Raw genomic sequence first — 14,687 nt, forward strand, 5'->3', positions numbered from 1 at the left:
ACACGTTAACTGTTGTGTGGCTGGCGGCGCAGGGAGAAGGGACAGGCGCCGTCTGCCTGTCTCCAGCTGTGTTTGCCAATGACACCGTGTGGCAGCCGGGACACCGGCCAATGGGCTGCGGGTTTCCAAACGGTCTGTCCCGTGGAGCAGGCAGGATCTGCCCTGGCGAGTGGCTAGCTGCACGGGAGTGAAAGGGTTTCAGTTCATACCGGGAAAGAATCCAGCTGAAATACTTTCCAGTCAATGTAACCGCAGGGACGGGCCAGGCGAGGGAGCGCTGGGGAGCCCAGCTGCAGCCGTGGCTGGCACATCTTGCCCAGCGTGACGGGAAGCCTCGTGGTGAATAACAGTGGGTGGGTGAAGGGAAGGGAGGGTGAAAGAGCTCGTCAGTCTTCTCCCAGCTTTGGGTGGGCGGTCGCCTGCTCTCGGCCCTCTGCTCTGGGCCTGGCCCTGTCTCTGGGCCTGGCCGGACTCTGACAGACTGAGCCTGGCTCGAGTGAGCCCTCTGCCCACTGCCCTGCCGGGTGGCTCCCAGCCCAGCGGCCCCTGCTCGGCCCCCAATCTGCCAGCCCCGTCCCTGCGGTCACTGTGCAGTGCTGGCTCTGAGGAGCGGACATGCTAGAAACAGTCTCGTCGCCGCAGCCTGGCACCGGCTACCCGCCTGAGGATGCACCGAGGGTCGTGCTGCCTGTGCCCCGGCGCACACACAGCTATTTGTACCCACCGCACTGAGCGACACCGGGAGAGGCTCTCGCCCCAGAATGTGCTAAGCTCGGCGTACTCAGCACACACCTGCCAGACTGGGCCTTGCAGGGGCCTAGATGCAGAAACTGAGGTGCCCGGGGATCTGGAACCATGAGTCAAAGCAGTTCCGGAGCCAGGCAGTGGCTGACTGGGGCTCTGTGGATGGCGGCAGCGCCTGGCACTGGGGGTAGGTCCCTGGGTCCCGCGTTGGGCTCCAGGCCTCAGTTCCAGGACTGGGTCTCCTCCCATTTGTGCAGTTGAACAGAGCTTCCCAGCCACACGGGGCTATGGGGAGACGCCCACATGCTGCAAGAACAGGGCCATATAAGGACAGTTAGAGAGACACACACAGAAAGAATCACTAAGCACAGACCCTCCACCCCCCTCTTCTCTCACCCCAGAAGCCTGAGAGAGGCTTATGTGGGGAAATACAAATTCAGAGCCATTGGGTGGGGTGGAACTTTTATTTAAAGGAGCATTTAAAATGTCACTGTGCAGAAGGCAGGATGCAGAGCTGAAGCAAAGGAGAGGGAAAACAAACAATCGTAATGAACACCTGGACAGAGGCAGGAGTTGTGGGCCGTTGTTCGTGGAGAGTCATTGTATTCACAGTTATTGAACATGAGTATTACAGTAGCAGGGCGAAGCCTCAGCCTCATCGCACAAGATGCTGCAGGACACACAGCAAATGACTGGGCAAAATTTCCAAATGCATCAAAGGGGACGGATTCTGAAAGGCATTTAGGCGTCTAAAGAGGAGGACAGACGCCCAATGGGATTTTCAAAAGCAGTTACGGGCATCTGTAGGCAGCAAATACTTTTGAAAATCTGACCCTTGGGTTCCTAAGTCACCCCTGATTTTCAGTGGAGCTTTTTACAGTGGGACTCAGGCTCCTAGATCACTTAGGGTACATTTTTCCAAAAGGGCATGACATACTTATCTATTTCTCCCCAATGGTATTTGCACCTTTGCTTTCCTACTGAATTCATTAGGTCCTGGGGAAACTTGAGAGTAGAGGTGGACTCGGAGAGTTTCTCTCTTACAAAGTGGTTAGCACAGAAAAAAATGGCTGACAGTCACTGACTCAGAGGAGATCCGTTTTGTGCACAATTTATTTAGTCCCAGGACAGTCAGGTCTGGAAGGGTCACCTCATTCTACTAGATCCAGTCATTCAGTCTTATTTCACTGCCTGTGGACCACTGTCTTCTGAGTCTTGAATAAGGACCTTGTATGTGGTGGGGCAGTATGTTTTGAAGAGATTTTCCACCAAGGTGTTACTTCCTGCAACTACAGACTCATGTTCCTTGTTCATGAAGTTCCACAGATGCAGAGAATAGGAGTTGTTGAAGTTGGGGCTTTTCTCCCAGACCCTGAAGTAGTCCTTCCACTGTGTATAGGGGATGGGGTAGAAACGCTCAGGTTGTAAGAAGGAAATGTTCTTACAGCTTATATCTTCCACGATATGGAAATCGGTCACGCTGCACAATGCTTTGAACATCCTTGTCAGTAAGGTGGGACCCTGGTATCCCCAAACGTCTCCTTTGTAGTTGGCAACAAAATCTTCCATGCAGTCCCAAATGAACCAGTGATGGCGAGAAAAGCCAAAAATCGCACTACCAGAGACCTCGGGAGCCTCGGCCGTCAGGAAGTTTTTCAGCGAAATAGGCCTGATGGAGATGACATCGGTGTCCATGTAGATCCCACCGTATTCCCAGACGAGTGCAAGCCTGCTAGCGTCAGAACTGACATGCAGCCAGTACATTTCCTGGGCTGGATTTACCTGCAGAGTGGAAAAGGGATCACAGTGATTCAATTGACTCCACTTCGAAACATCTCAACACCTGCTCCTGTTAGCTATGTCCTCCACAAAACTCTTAGCCTGTCTTAACTGTAAACCCTTAATCAATTACAGCCTCTCTCCAAGTTCCGAACGAGTTATGGACCAAACACGTGGCCATAACTCGATCTGTTCATAACTCGGACCCCACTGAGTTACACGCGACCGCACTGTTCGTAAGCGCGGGTTGCGTTCGTAACTCGGGGACCGCCGTTACGACCGCTCCATGGGAGCTTTACTCGTAAGTGCGAACGGTCGTAACTCGACCATTCACAATTTGGGGAGCGGCTGTAATGACTAGGTTTTTTGTTTGAAGTGACCACACCAAGATGTGGGCACAGCATGGATTTATGTATTTATTATCACTTTCCTAATGATTCCCAACATTCTGTTTGCTTTTTTGACTGCCGTGGCATATCGAGGAGATGTTTTTGGAGAACTATCCAGAATTACTCCAAGATCTCACTCTTGACTGTAAACAGCTAATTTAGTCCCCATCATTTTATATGTATAATTTGGATTATGTGTGGCAAGGTGCATTAATTTGCATTTCTCAACATTGAATTTCATCTGCTATTTTGTTGCTCAGTCACCAGTTTTGAGAGATCCTTTTGGAGGTCTTCATCCTCTGCCCAGGACCTAACTATCTTGAGCAGTTTTGTATTATCTGTAGAATTTGCCACCTCACTTTTGGCCATGATTTTCCAGTTCATTTATACGGGAATAGGATTGATTCCAGAACAGACTTTTGGGGGACACCAATATTTACCTCTCTCTATTCTGAAAAGTGACCACTTACTCCAACCCTTTAATTCCTATCTTTTAACCAGTTACCCGTTCATGAGAAGACCTTCCCTTTTGTCCCATGACTGCTTACTATGCATAAGAGCTTCTGGTGAGAGACCTGCTCAAAAGCTTTCTGAGAATATAAGCACACTACGTCCACTGGATCCCCTTTGTCCACATGCTTGTTGCCCCGCACAAAGAATTCTAGTAGATAGGTATGGCAGGATTTCCCTTTACAAAAACTATGTTGACATTTCCCAAACAAACTATGTTCATCTACATTTCTGGAAATTTTGTTCTTTATTATAATTAAAACCAGTTTGCCTGGTACTGAAGACAGGTTTTTCAGCCTGTAGTTGTCGGGATTGCCTCTGGAGCACTTTTTTAAAGATTGGTGTCACATTAGCTATTCTCTAGTTATTTGGTAGAGAAGTTGAATTAAAGGATCATTTACAAAGTACAGTGGCACCTGTAGTCCTGTGGCACCTTAAAGACTAACACATTTATTTGGGCATAGGCTTTTGTGGGCAAAGACCCAGTTCGTCAGATTCATCGTCTTTCCCCGTGCAAGCTTATGCCCAAATAAATTTGTTCATCTTTATGGTGCTAAAGGACTCGTTGTTTTTCCAAACGCAGACTAATATGGCTACCCCGCTGACACTAGAATTAGTAATTCTGCAATTTCATATCTGAGGTCCTTCAGAAGTTTTGGGGGAATGCCGTCTGCGGTTGGTGACTCATTACAGTTTATCACTTTATTCCCTAATTTCTTTTAATGGCACCTCAATTTGGAACAGTGCCTCAGATCTGTCACCTAAAAAGAATGACTCGCATTTGGGAACATGAAGTCCGATGCAAAGAATTAATTTAGTTTCTGTGCAATAGTCTTATCGCCCTCAAGTGCTCCTTTAGCATCTCATAGACTCATAGACTTTAAGGTCAGAAGGGACCATTATGATCATCTAGTCTGACCCCCTGCACAGTGCAGGCCACAAAATCTCACCCACCTCTCCTAGAATAATCCTTTCACCTATATCTCAGATATTGAAGCCTTCAAATACTTTGAAGACCCCAAGATGCAGAGAATCCTCTAGCTGTGATCTGTACCCCATGCTACAGAGGAAGGCGAAAAACCTCCAGGGCCTCTGCCAATCTACCTGGAGGAAAATTCCTTCCCGACCCCAAATATGGCGATCAGCTAAACCCTGAGCACGTGGGCAAGACTCATCAGCCAGACACCCAGAAAGTTCTCTATAGTAACTCCTATCATCCCTCCATTGACCTATTTCCCACTGATAATGAATGGTCAATTAGTTACCAAGATCATGTTATCTCATCAAACTATCCCCTTCATAAACCCATCTTGTTTAATCTTGAAACCAGATAGGGTATGTCTACACTACCCTCCTAGTTCGAACTAGGAGGGTAATGTATGCATACATTACCCCGCTAGTTCGAACTAGCGGGGTAGTGTAGACATACCCATAGATCTTTTGCCCCCACTACTTCCCTTGAAAGGCCGTTCCAGAACTTCACTCCTCTAATGGTTAGAAACCATCGTCCAATCTGAAGTCTAAACTTCCTACTAGCCAGCTTATATCCATTTGTTCGTCCATATTGGTATTAAACTTAAATAATTCCTCTCCCTCCCTGGTATTTATCCCTCTAATATATTTAAAAAGTGCAATCATGTCCCCCCTCAGCCTTCTTTTGGTTAAAGTGAACAAGCCAAGCTCCTTGAGTCTCCTTTCATAAGACAGGTTTTCCATTCCTTGGATCATCCTAGTGGCCCTTCTTTGTATCTGTTCTAGTTTGAATTCATCCTTCTTAAACATGGGAGACCAGAACTGCACACAGTATTCCAAATAGGATCTCACCAATGCCTTGTATAATGGCACTAACACCTCCTTATCCCTACTGGAAATACCTCGCCTAATACATCCCAAGATCGTATTAGCCTTTTTCACGGCCATGTCACAATGGCGGCTCATAGTCATTCTATAATCAACCAGGACTCCGAGGTCCTTCTCCTCCTCTGTTACTTCCAACTGATGTGTCCCCAGCTTATAACTAAAATTCTTGTTATTAATCCCTAAATGCATAACCTTACACTTCTCACTATTAAATTTCATCCTATTGCTATCACTCCAATTTACAAGATCATCCAGATCTTCCTGTATGATATCCCGATCCTTTTCTGAATTGGCAATAGTTCCCAACTTTGTGTCATCTGCAAATTTTATTAGGACACTTCCACTTTTGGTGCCAAGATCAGCAATAAAAAGATTAAATAAAATTGGCCCCAAAACTGATCCCTGAGGAACTCCGCTAGTAACCTTCCTCCAACCTGACAGTTCACCTTTCAGTATGACCCGCTGTAGTCTCCCCTTTAACCAGTTGCTTATCCACCTCTCAACTTTCATATTAATCCCTATCTTTTCCAATTTAACCAATAATTCCCCATGTGGTACTGTAACAAATGCCTTACTAAAGTCAAGGTAGATTAGATCCACTGCATTTCCGTTATCTAAAAAATCTGTTACTTTCTCAAAAAAGGAGATCAGGTTGGTTTGGCACGATCTACCTTTTGTAAAACCATGTTGTAATTTGTCCCAATTGCCATTAGCCTCAATGTCTCTAACTACTTTCTCCTTCAAAATTTTTTCCAGGATCTTACATACTACAGATGTCAAACTAACAGGCCTATAGTTACCCGGGTCGCTTTTTTTCCCTTTCTTAAAAATCGAAACTATATTAGCAATTCTCCAGTCAAATGGTACAACCCCTGAGTTTAGAGATTTATTAAAAATTTTTGCTAATGGACTTGCAAGTTCATGTGCCAGTTCCTTTAATATTCTTGGATGAAGACCATCTGGGCCCCCCGATTTACTCCCATTAAGCTGTTCAAGTTTGGCTTTCACCTCGGATATGGTAATATCTACCTCCTTATCCTCAGTCCCATTTGTTAACTTACCATTATCCCTAAGATCTTCATTAGCCTCATTAAAGACTGAAGCAAAGTATTTGTTCAAATATTGGGCCATTCCTAGATTATCTTTAACCTCCACTCCATCCTTAGTAATTAGTGGTCCTACTTCTTCTTTTTTTGTTTTTTTCCTATTTATATGGCTATAAAACCTTTTACTATTGGTTTTAATTCCCTTTGCAAGGTCCAACTCTACCTGACTTTTAGCCTCTCTCACTTTATCCCTACATGCTCTAACCTCAATAAGGTAGCTTTCTTTACTGATCCCTCCCATTTTCCACTCCTTATATGCTTTCTGCTTTTTCTTAATCACCTCTCTGAGATGCTTGCTCATCCAGCTTGGTCTAACACACCTGCCTATAAATTTTTTCCCTTTTCTAGGGATACAGGCTTCTGACAGCTTCTGCAGCTTTAACTTAAAATAATTCCAGGCCTCCTCCACTTTAAGATCCATAATTTCTTTAGTCCAATCAACTTCCCTAACTAATTTCCTTAATTTACTAAAGTTAGCCCTTTTGAAATCAAAAACCCTAGTCTCAGATTTATTTTTGTTTATCCTTCCATTTAATTTAAACTGAATTAGCTCATGATCACTCGAGCCAAGGTTGTTTCCTACAACCATTTCATCCATTGTCCAGTGGCCCCACTGGTTGGTTAGTTGGCTTCCTGCTTCTAATGTCATGTTTGCTATTAATTAAAAAAGCCAAAGTCTCAAAAAGTATGTTTTTACACTTCCCTTGCTGGAGTTTATGTTCTTTTCTACTGTCTTCACTTGGATTTCACTTCCGTTTTTAAAGAGGGTTTTTTTGGTTTTGGGGGGTTTCTTTGCATCTCACTGCTTCTTTACTTTGTTGTTTAGCCACAGTGGCACTTACTTTGGGGGTATTTATTTTTAATTTTTTTTAAATTTCTGTTATACATTTAAGACAAACCTCTATTCTGGTGACTTTAAAAAGTTCTCATGCAGCTTGCAGAGATGTCACTTTTGGCACTGTGCCTTTTCATTTCTAACTAACCACCTCAGTTGTATGCAGTTCTCCTTCCTCATTATTACCCTTCATTAGCATTAACTGTGAACTGTTATTTTCCCAAACAACGCCCCCACATCTCAACTGACACACTCAGTGTCTGATCCAAAGCCCATATGAATCCATTGAGAGAGTCTCATCGGCTCCAAGGGGCTTTGGAACGGACCCCTTCTTTCAATCTTTGCAGAGCATAAAAATAGAGAGAAATTCAGACTTTGGGTGACGCGTGGGGAGGGAGGGCGGGTGTACCAATAGTGCATCCAGCTGCTGATTTATTCTCAGACACCCCGCTTTCATTTACAAACAAACTAGAAGATTTACCCGGCCTTGCTTGGGGCCTTAATTCAACTATTTTTTGTTTTCTTCATTAAATGATTGCTCTGGGGTGGGGTCGGGGAGGAGGGCTCCAGTGTACAGGGAGAGAGGACAACCCCAGACCTCTCTCACTGCAGGAGCTTGGGGCCAGGTGAGAAGCACCTCTCCATGGCCTCTGGAGCTCCTGCGGGCACAGCCGGGGGAAGGGCACATGTCCCCCGCTGGGGCAGGTCCAGGTTCATCTGGATTTTTCCCCCTCTCACTGACAAAGGGGAGCAGCCAGCAACATCCCCATACAAATCGGGGGAGGAGCTTGTGCCCAGACATTTTTGTGGCTGTCAGACACCTTCAACAAGCACTGAAATCGTGTTTCCCAAACAGCAAATCCTCCTTTTACATTCATGCTGACTGAAATGTTACAAATACAACATTTGTATCGACTTCTTGCCTTTCTGGAATAGATGGTGATTAACCACTTTGAGAAAATATAATTATGGAAATTATGATGGAAATGCTCCATTTGCCATAGCTCCTGCCATCAGGAAATGGACAATCTCCATAACAATTTCAATCACTATTTTGACTAATGCAGGGCACAGTGTCATGAAAAAGGGGTCCACGCTGGGTGCAGCAAAATGACAACAGCTTCAAAACTGGAATAAATTGTGCAAGCCCTTCATTTCCTTCCACTTCTTCATTGAATCTTGTTCCAAAAAATATTTTCCCTAGTATTTCCTCTCACCTTGTGATACCATTGGCGCAGAGGTGTCTCCTGGAAAACAGTTTCCATTGGGAAAGGAAGAAGGAAGACATTCTTCATCCTGGATAGAAGAGCAAATGCTGCGGATTTGGAATTTAAATCTTGCAACGTGTTATTCTTCAACCCTTTTATGAAGAAACGAATGGATCTGTTGGGGTAGGCCCTGGCAGCAGATTCCACAGAACATGAAGCCAATGGAGGAATCTTCAGGTCTTCTGTGGTCTCCACAAAGATGATGCTCAAGTCATCCTCTTCCTTCAGGAACGGCTCAGGACTTGGCTCATGTGAGACGACGTGGTCAGGCAACAGGGAACGTTTATAGACAAAGGCCAGGACAAAGAGAAAAGTGAGCCCGAGACCAATTTTGATCCACTTCAACATTCTTGCTTGTCCTTGGGCAGACGAGTCTTAACCAAAACAAACAGAGTCAGTGTTAGTGGTTCTTTCATTATCGCTGGGAGACAAAGACAACAAGGCAGGATTTCAAATGGTGTTATTGCTTCGGATTATTTCCAGGGTGGATACAAATCAATGATTTTTTAAATAAAATTAAAAATCAAGTTTTTAATTTTTTTAAAATGGCTTTTTTTTTAAGATTTATCAATAAAATTCTAAATTTTGTGTTTTCAAAAAGCAACAGTTACAATTACATCTCATCACAAACATGCTGCACTTACAACCCAAAAACATGAATGAATGGCTCTCGTGTGGCCAGCTTCACTACCAGCTCTTGTTTCTTGAGAGTTCTTGGCTTTTACTTTCTAGTAACATGTTGGTCAGATTGTTTTGTTCTGTGCTTACATGGTGGCTGATCTTGGCTAAGCAGGGCAGAGGAGTTAATTAAGATATGGTCTTACAGACAGACATTATATATAAAGACTTAAGATTTATCAATAAAATACTAAATTTTGGCTCTCGTGTACCCAGCTTAACTACCAGCTCTTGTTTCTTGAGAGTTCTTGGCTTTTAATTTCTAGTAACATGTTGGTCAGATTGTTTTGTTCTGTGCTTACATCGTGGCTGATCTTGGCTAAGCCGGGCAGAGGAGATAATTGCTTTCTATGTTCCCCCCACACTTTTGCCACAAAAAACTGTCCTGGCTCCTGGGTGTAAGAGAGACCTAATCTGGGAACATTTCGAAGCATTCCGTTCCCTGGGTAAAAAAGGAAAACGTGTCAAGCAGAAGCAGGGCAAGAAGATAATGCAGGGCCTAGTTGAGACTATGAAACATGAAAAGGAAAACTGCTAATTGAGGATGCGTCTATGCTTCACCATTTTTCTGGAATAATGGTCATTATTCTGGAAAAAGAATACTATACTAGTATTCACACAACAACTGTTATTTCAAAAGAAAATCGAAATAACAGAGGGTTTTTCCGACATTGGTAAACCTGATTCCCTGAGGAATAACACCTCTTCCGAAAAAGCTCTTTAGGAAGAGGGTGTGTGTAGACGCTCCACTGCTGCTATGTTGAAATAGCCCCTCCCTAGAGCCATTCTAAGGCGCTAAATCAAGGTTGCACAATCACATAAGGAGAGTCTGCCTCGGACTAATTTTGAGGCTTCCCTGTTCTGTTAATGCTCTATTTTGAAATAAGATATTCCGGAAGATATCTTCCAGAATGGCTTTTTCTGAAATAAGCTTGCAATGTAAACATACCCTCAGAGAAAATGATGTGGCTTAGGATGTGGATATCGCTGAGAGGGTCAACTGGCTAGTAACTCCACTAATTCACTTTGCAATGCACCATTCTTCAAGACCCTCTCTGTGCCTTTTTATAGAAATCTGATTTGATGGCTAAATTCCCAAGTTGTTTGCGGTGTTGGGTGTTGATAGAAAAAATAAGTGTAGCCTTGCAAAACGTTGTGGCTTTTTAAATTAATGAACTAGGTTTAGAATCTCTCCCCCAGCTACACAATGCAGAAAGCTGCAGTAAGAGAAATCTACAGTTGCCAGTTGCCACAGAGTGTTGTTTTCTTATTTTATATTACATAAGACAGGCCCCATATTTTGGAGCATGATGGACACAGACCACAATGGTGATGCCATGAGTCTATTCCCTGTTTTACTTCTGCAGAACTCAGCTCTCCAAAAGGGAACCCCAACATGCACTTGTGTTTTCAAAAACCAGAAATGCCAATGAGTTCAATGAGTCTTACTCCAAAATTAAGTCACAGAAGGGTAGCTGGGTTAGTCTGTATCTGCAAAAGCAACAAGAAGTCTTATGGCAACATAGGGTGCATCTACATAGTGGCACAAGCTCAAAAGCTACACAATTTGAGCTATGCAAATTGTGTAGCTTATTTCGAACTTATTGCCAAATTTCGACATAGACCCCCTATTCCGACAAGTGCCTTAATCCTCATAAAACAAGGTTTACTAGCACGTCGGAATAGCAAGCCCATAATTTCAACTTCATTTCAAAATAACAGGCATACTGTTAAAACATGGAAAATGATGTTTTGGGATATCAGACATATCCCGAAATAGCACCACTGTCTAGAAGTACCCTTAGAGGCCAACAGTTTTATTAGGGCGTAAGCTGTTGTAGATAAAACCTACTTCATCAGATGAATTGCAATGGAAGTTACAGGGAAATGGGTGTATATAAGGACAACAAAAGAAAGAAGTTACTTCTGGTAATCAAGTCAGGGTGGAAATGGCTCATTCACAGCAGTTGATGTGAATATCAAGAGAGGGGAAAATTGTCTTTGTAGTGCAGTAATCAGTGAAGATGCTTTTCAGTCTTAAGTTGATTGTGTTGATTAGCAAATGAACTTTAGTTCAGCTGTCTCCCATTGAAATTCTTTTGCAGAAGGATGGCTACTTTCAAATCCAGTACTGTCTGTCCAGGGAGGTTAAAATGTTCCCCTACAGGTTTGTGTCTGTTCCTATTCCTGGTGTTTGATTTGGGTCCATTAATCCTTTGGTGCAGAGACAGTCTGGTTTGACCATTATCCATGGCAGAGGAGCATTGCTGGCACAGGATTGCACACACCACATTGGAGGATGTGCAGATGGATGAACCCCTGATGTTGGGGCGTATGTGGTTAGCTCCTGTGATGGTGTTGCTAGTATGGGTGTGTGGACAGAACTGGCAATGGGCTTTGTTGCAGGGGTAGGTTCCTGGGCGAGTGTTTCTGTGGTGTGTTCTGTGGCTGCTTCTGAGTATTTGCCCCCCAATCTGAAGTAAATACCAGCAGCCACACAACACACCACAGAAACGCTTACCCAGGGAACGGCTCTCTGCCACACACCCCGATGCCAGCTCTGTCCTCCTATCTACTGTAATAGAACGGGTTCTGGGGGCACTGCTGAGAGGGTCAAATCAGGGTGAATGCTAGAAACGGGGCTACTTACAGCACAAGAGCGGGGGACCTCCACTAAAACGCGACTGAACCAGTCACAGAGCACTTCTGTTTGCCACACTGAGAATCCCCTCAGACACTCCAGCTTTCTCTGTGTCTCAGCCAGCACCGCACCCTACATGGATGAGAGGTTATGAAAACCAATCGCACCAACTCCCAACAGGTTCTTCCAATGCCAAAGGATCAGCCCCGTTCCCAGATCAATGTATACCTCAGAGCTTACCCAGAAGAGCACGTTGGGCCAGTTCTTTGTAATCTAACATCTAAAGGTTTATTAAAGAAAGTAGAGGTTGAGGTTTACAGCAACATTCCTCAAATGTGTATTGGCAAAGGTTAAGGTTCACTGCCAGTCAAGTACTTTGATTCACTTGAGTAGCCACCCTGTTACAATAGGCGGGTGAAGCCTGTTGATATCTCTCTGAAGCAAATACTTAGAATGTTAGAACATGGCCAATACTTATCACTCTAAATACAAGACTTTGACATGCACATGAAAAGTAGAAACACAACCAGCAAAGCATCAGCTTTCAATAGACACCTCGCTTGGCCCACTTTGTACAAAACGTGGGGCAAACCTACAGCGGCAGGTACAACAATATTCTGCATGTTCACACCGAGAAGCCAAGAATGTCACCCCACCACTGCCAGAGTGATGCCGGAAGGGATGCCAGTAACATGGCTGTGTGTGTCACAGGGCTGTCCCACGCCTGGCTCTGTGTTGCTACAGGTTCTAATTCTGTATCAGAAATAGCAGCGTGTGACTGGAAAGGTTTGTGAAAACCATGTTTGTCTAAAACAGGGTTCATCATTGTAAGGTTCAATACGATCGTCATAATATCACTGAACTGTGTGACAAATGCAGGGCAATAATTGCTCAGATCAACAGTGGATCTGATCTGCTTTTGTACCATGATTTCTATATATGATTTCTTAGGTGAGCCGGACAAAAGCTAAAGGTAATTTCTCTCTACAAGCTCTGGCCAATGTCTGGAACCAAATAAACACCAAGTTAATGTAGATATTCATGTTCTCCATAGTGTAGGAATCCTGGCATTTAGCCATGAAAGCAAGATGGCGGTGTGCCTCAGTTTCCCTGTTCATACAGCACATTAAGTGTGGAATGCCCTCTCTCATGTGAGAAGCTCCCACACAAGTTACAGGCACCAACAACCGGGAAATATCAGTATTACTAGGTCCCTTACAGAACAGTGTGTCATTATGTGCCACTCTGAACATGTTCTGGAGTTTCTCCAAAAGATCATGCGCATTGGGCAGGTTTACAGTTCTGGGTAGCAGCAGCACATTGGTTACAAAAGTGGACACCAGCAACAAGAACAAATCCATTGCAAGTGCACATGTACCGTTCTTTTTGTCATCCTTGGCTCAATACCATTGGAGGGCTGGCATTTTAGGGTTAACCTGCAGTTTTCTTTTTCCTGCCTCCTTGTTTTATGGACTGGAACTCTGAAATTCCTTCCTGAACAGCAGCAGCTGGCTGGCTGGGTGCGTCCTCTCTCCTAGCAATTGCTATGGAGTCTGTCTCCCCCCAGTCTGTCAGGTATCAACACAAACATTACTCTTTTCCTCAGTTTTCAGCTTAAGAGTCACCATGTGCAAAGCTGGTCTCTGTCTCGAAGAGACGGGGACTTTGTCCACTGGCATGTAAGAAAGACCCACAGTTCTTTCATCTTGCCATCACCAACCCCTGCTTCCACATGAAATCAGACATTAAGTTTACTAAGCCCTCATCTACATCAGGGCTTAATTTCAAAATAATGCCCCCGCTAAATCGAATTTATAAGCGGAGCATCCACACTACCAAGCCTGTTATTTCAAAATAATGGGCCACGGAATTTGAACTCTGTACTCCTGGTTTTCATCGGGAGTAACTCTAATTCCAAAATAGGTATTCTGAAATAACAGTAACGTCGATGCTCGGGTACCGCTTATTCCAATTAATTAGTTCCCAGAGTAATTCAAACTAATTACTCCCCAGTGCTTCTTGGGGCTCTAAATCCGACGTAGCGTGTCTACATTAACAGAGCCAGCTTTGGACTAATTTTGATGTTTCCCCGCTAGTTCGATTCTGTTAAATGGGGAGATATTAATCAAATGTACTAGTTTCAAAATCATTTCCTAGAGTAGACACAGCCTAAGAGGTTGCCAGAGTTCTCAGTGTCTGGAGAAGGGGGTTTAACAGCCATTCCCTGTAATCCTGAGAGATTAACTGCACAGCTGTTCTGTTCTGCATACTCAGCTTTCTAAACTTTTGGACTAAAACACCCAATCTCTGCTTACCCAATCCGCCTGGAAACTTCACTGTCCCAACAGCACTGACTTCCCAGCAAGCTGGTCTGACACAGTCACTCGGGGCCCACAGACCTGTTCCCATTCTCTGACAGTTTTCACCTCATCAGAAACAACTTTCAGCTCACCTGAAACAACCTCAGATCTGTCCAGGCTGGGTTTTCCCACACTAAGGTCAACAGAGTCCCTCTTAACTGAAACATTCTCGTTGTTAGGAACTGGAACCAGGCTCTCAACGATCACACTGCTGCCTTCCACAGACAGACTTTCCTCTGGATCTCCCTCAGTCCAATCACTTCCACCCTCCTCGGCCACCGCAAACTGCCTGCCCAAATCCCCAGCAGACGGCTGTTCCTCGGCAGCTTTCAGCAACAATTCAGAAGCGTCGCTCTGCTCAGCCACAATGAATTCCTGCTGGTTTCCCTGCCACCCAGGATCATTTCTGGCCCGTCAGGTGGATTTTTATACAGTTCCCGCCAGGCAAACAGGCAGACTCACTAGGTAAAAAGTCAGAGACGTTCTCCTCCGCTTTGCAGCCTTCCACGCTGGTCCC

General features: G+C 44.5%; 2 protein-coding genes across 5 annotated transcripts in view; both read right to left on the minus strand.

Annotated features, from left to right (window-relative positions):
* Positions 1–14,687, minus strand: part of LOC102458804 (alpha-1,4-N-acetylglucosaminyltransferase-like) — a 101,755-nt gene that overhangs the window by 76,436 nt on the left and 10,632 nt on the right. The window lies entirely within an intron of this gene.
* LOC102460667 (alpha-1,4-N-acetylglucosaminyltransferase-like) overlaps positions 1,195–14,687 on the minus strand; it is a 29,349-nt gene continuing 15,856 nt past the window's right edge. The window contains exons 3-4 of the mRNA XM_075937242.1: positions 8,441–8,865; positions 1,195–2,526 (exon numbers count right to left, since the gene is read on the minus strand). Coding sequence (XP_075793357.1) covers positions 1,924–2,526; positions 8,441–8,865 — 1,028 coding nt within the window. The 3' untranslated portion in view covers positions 1,195–1,923. The remainder of the gene's footprint in view (positions 2,527–8,440; positions 8,866–14,687) is intronic.

This window comes from Pelodiscus sinensis, chromosome 10, assembly GCF_049634645.1.
Source record: "Pelodiscus sinensis isolate JC-2024 chromosome 10, ASM4963464v1, whole genome shotgun sequence".
Taxonomy (NCBI): domain Eukaryota; kingdom Metazoa; phylum Chordata; order Testudines; family Trionychidae; genus Pelodiscus; species Pelodiscus sinensis.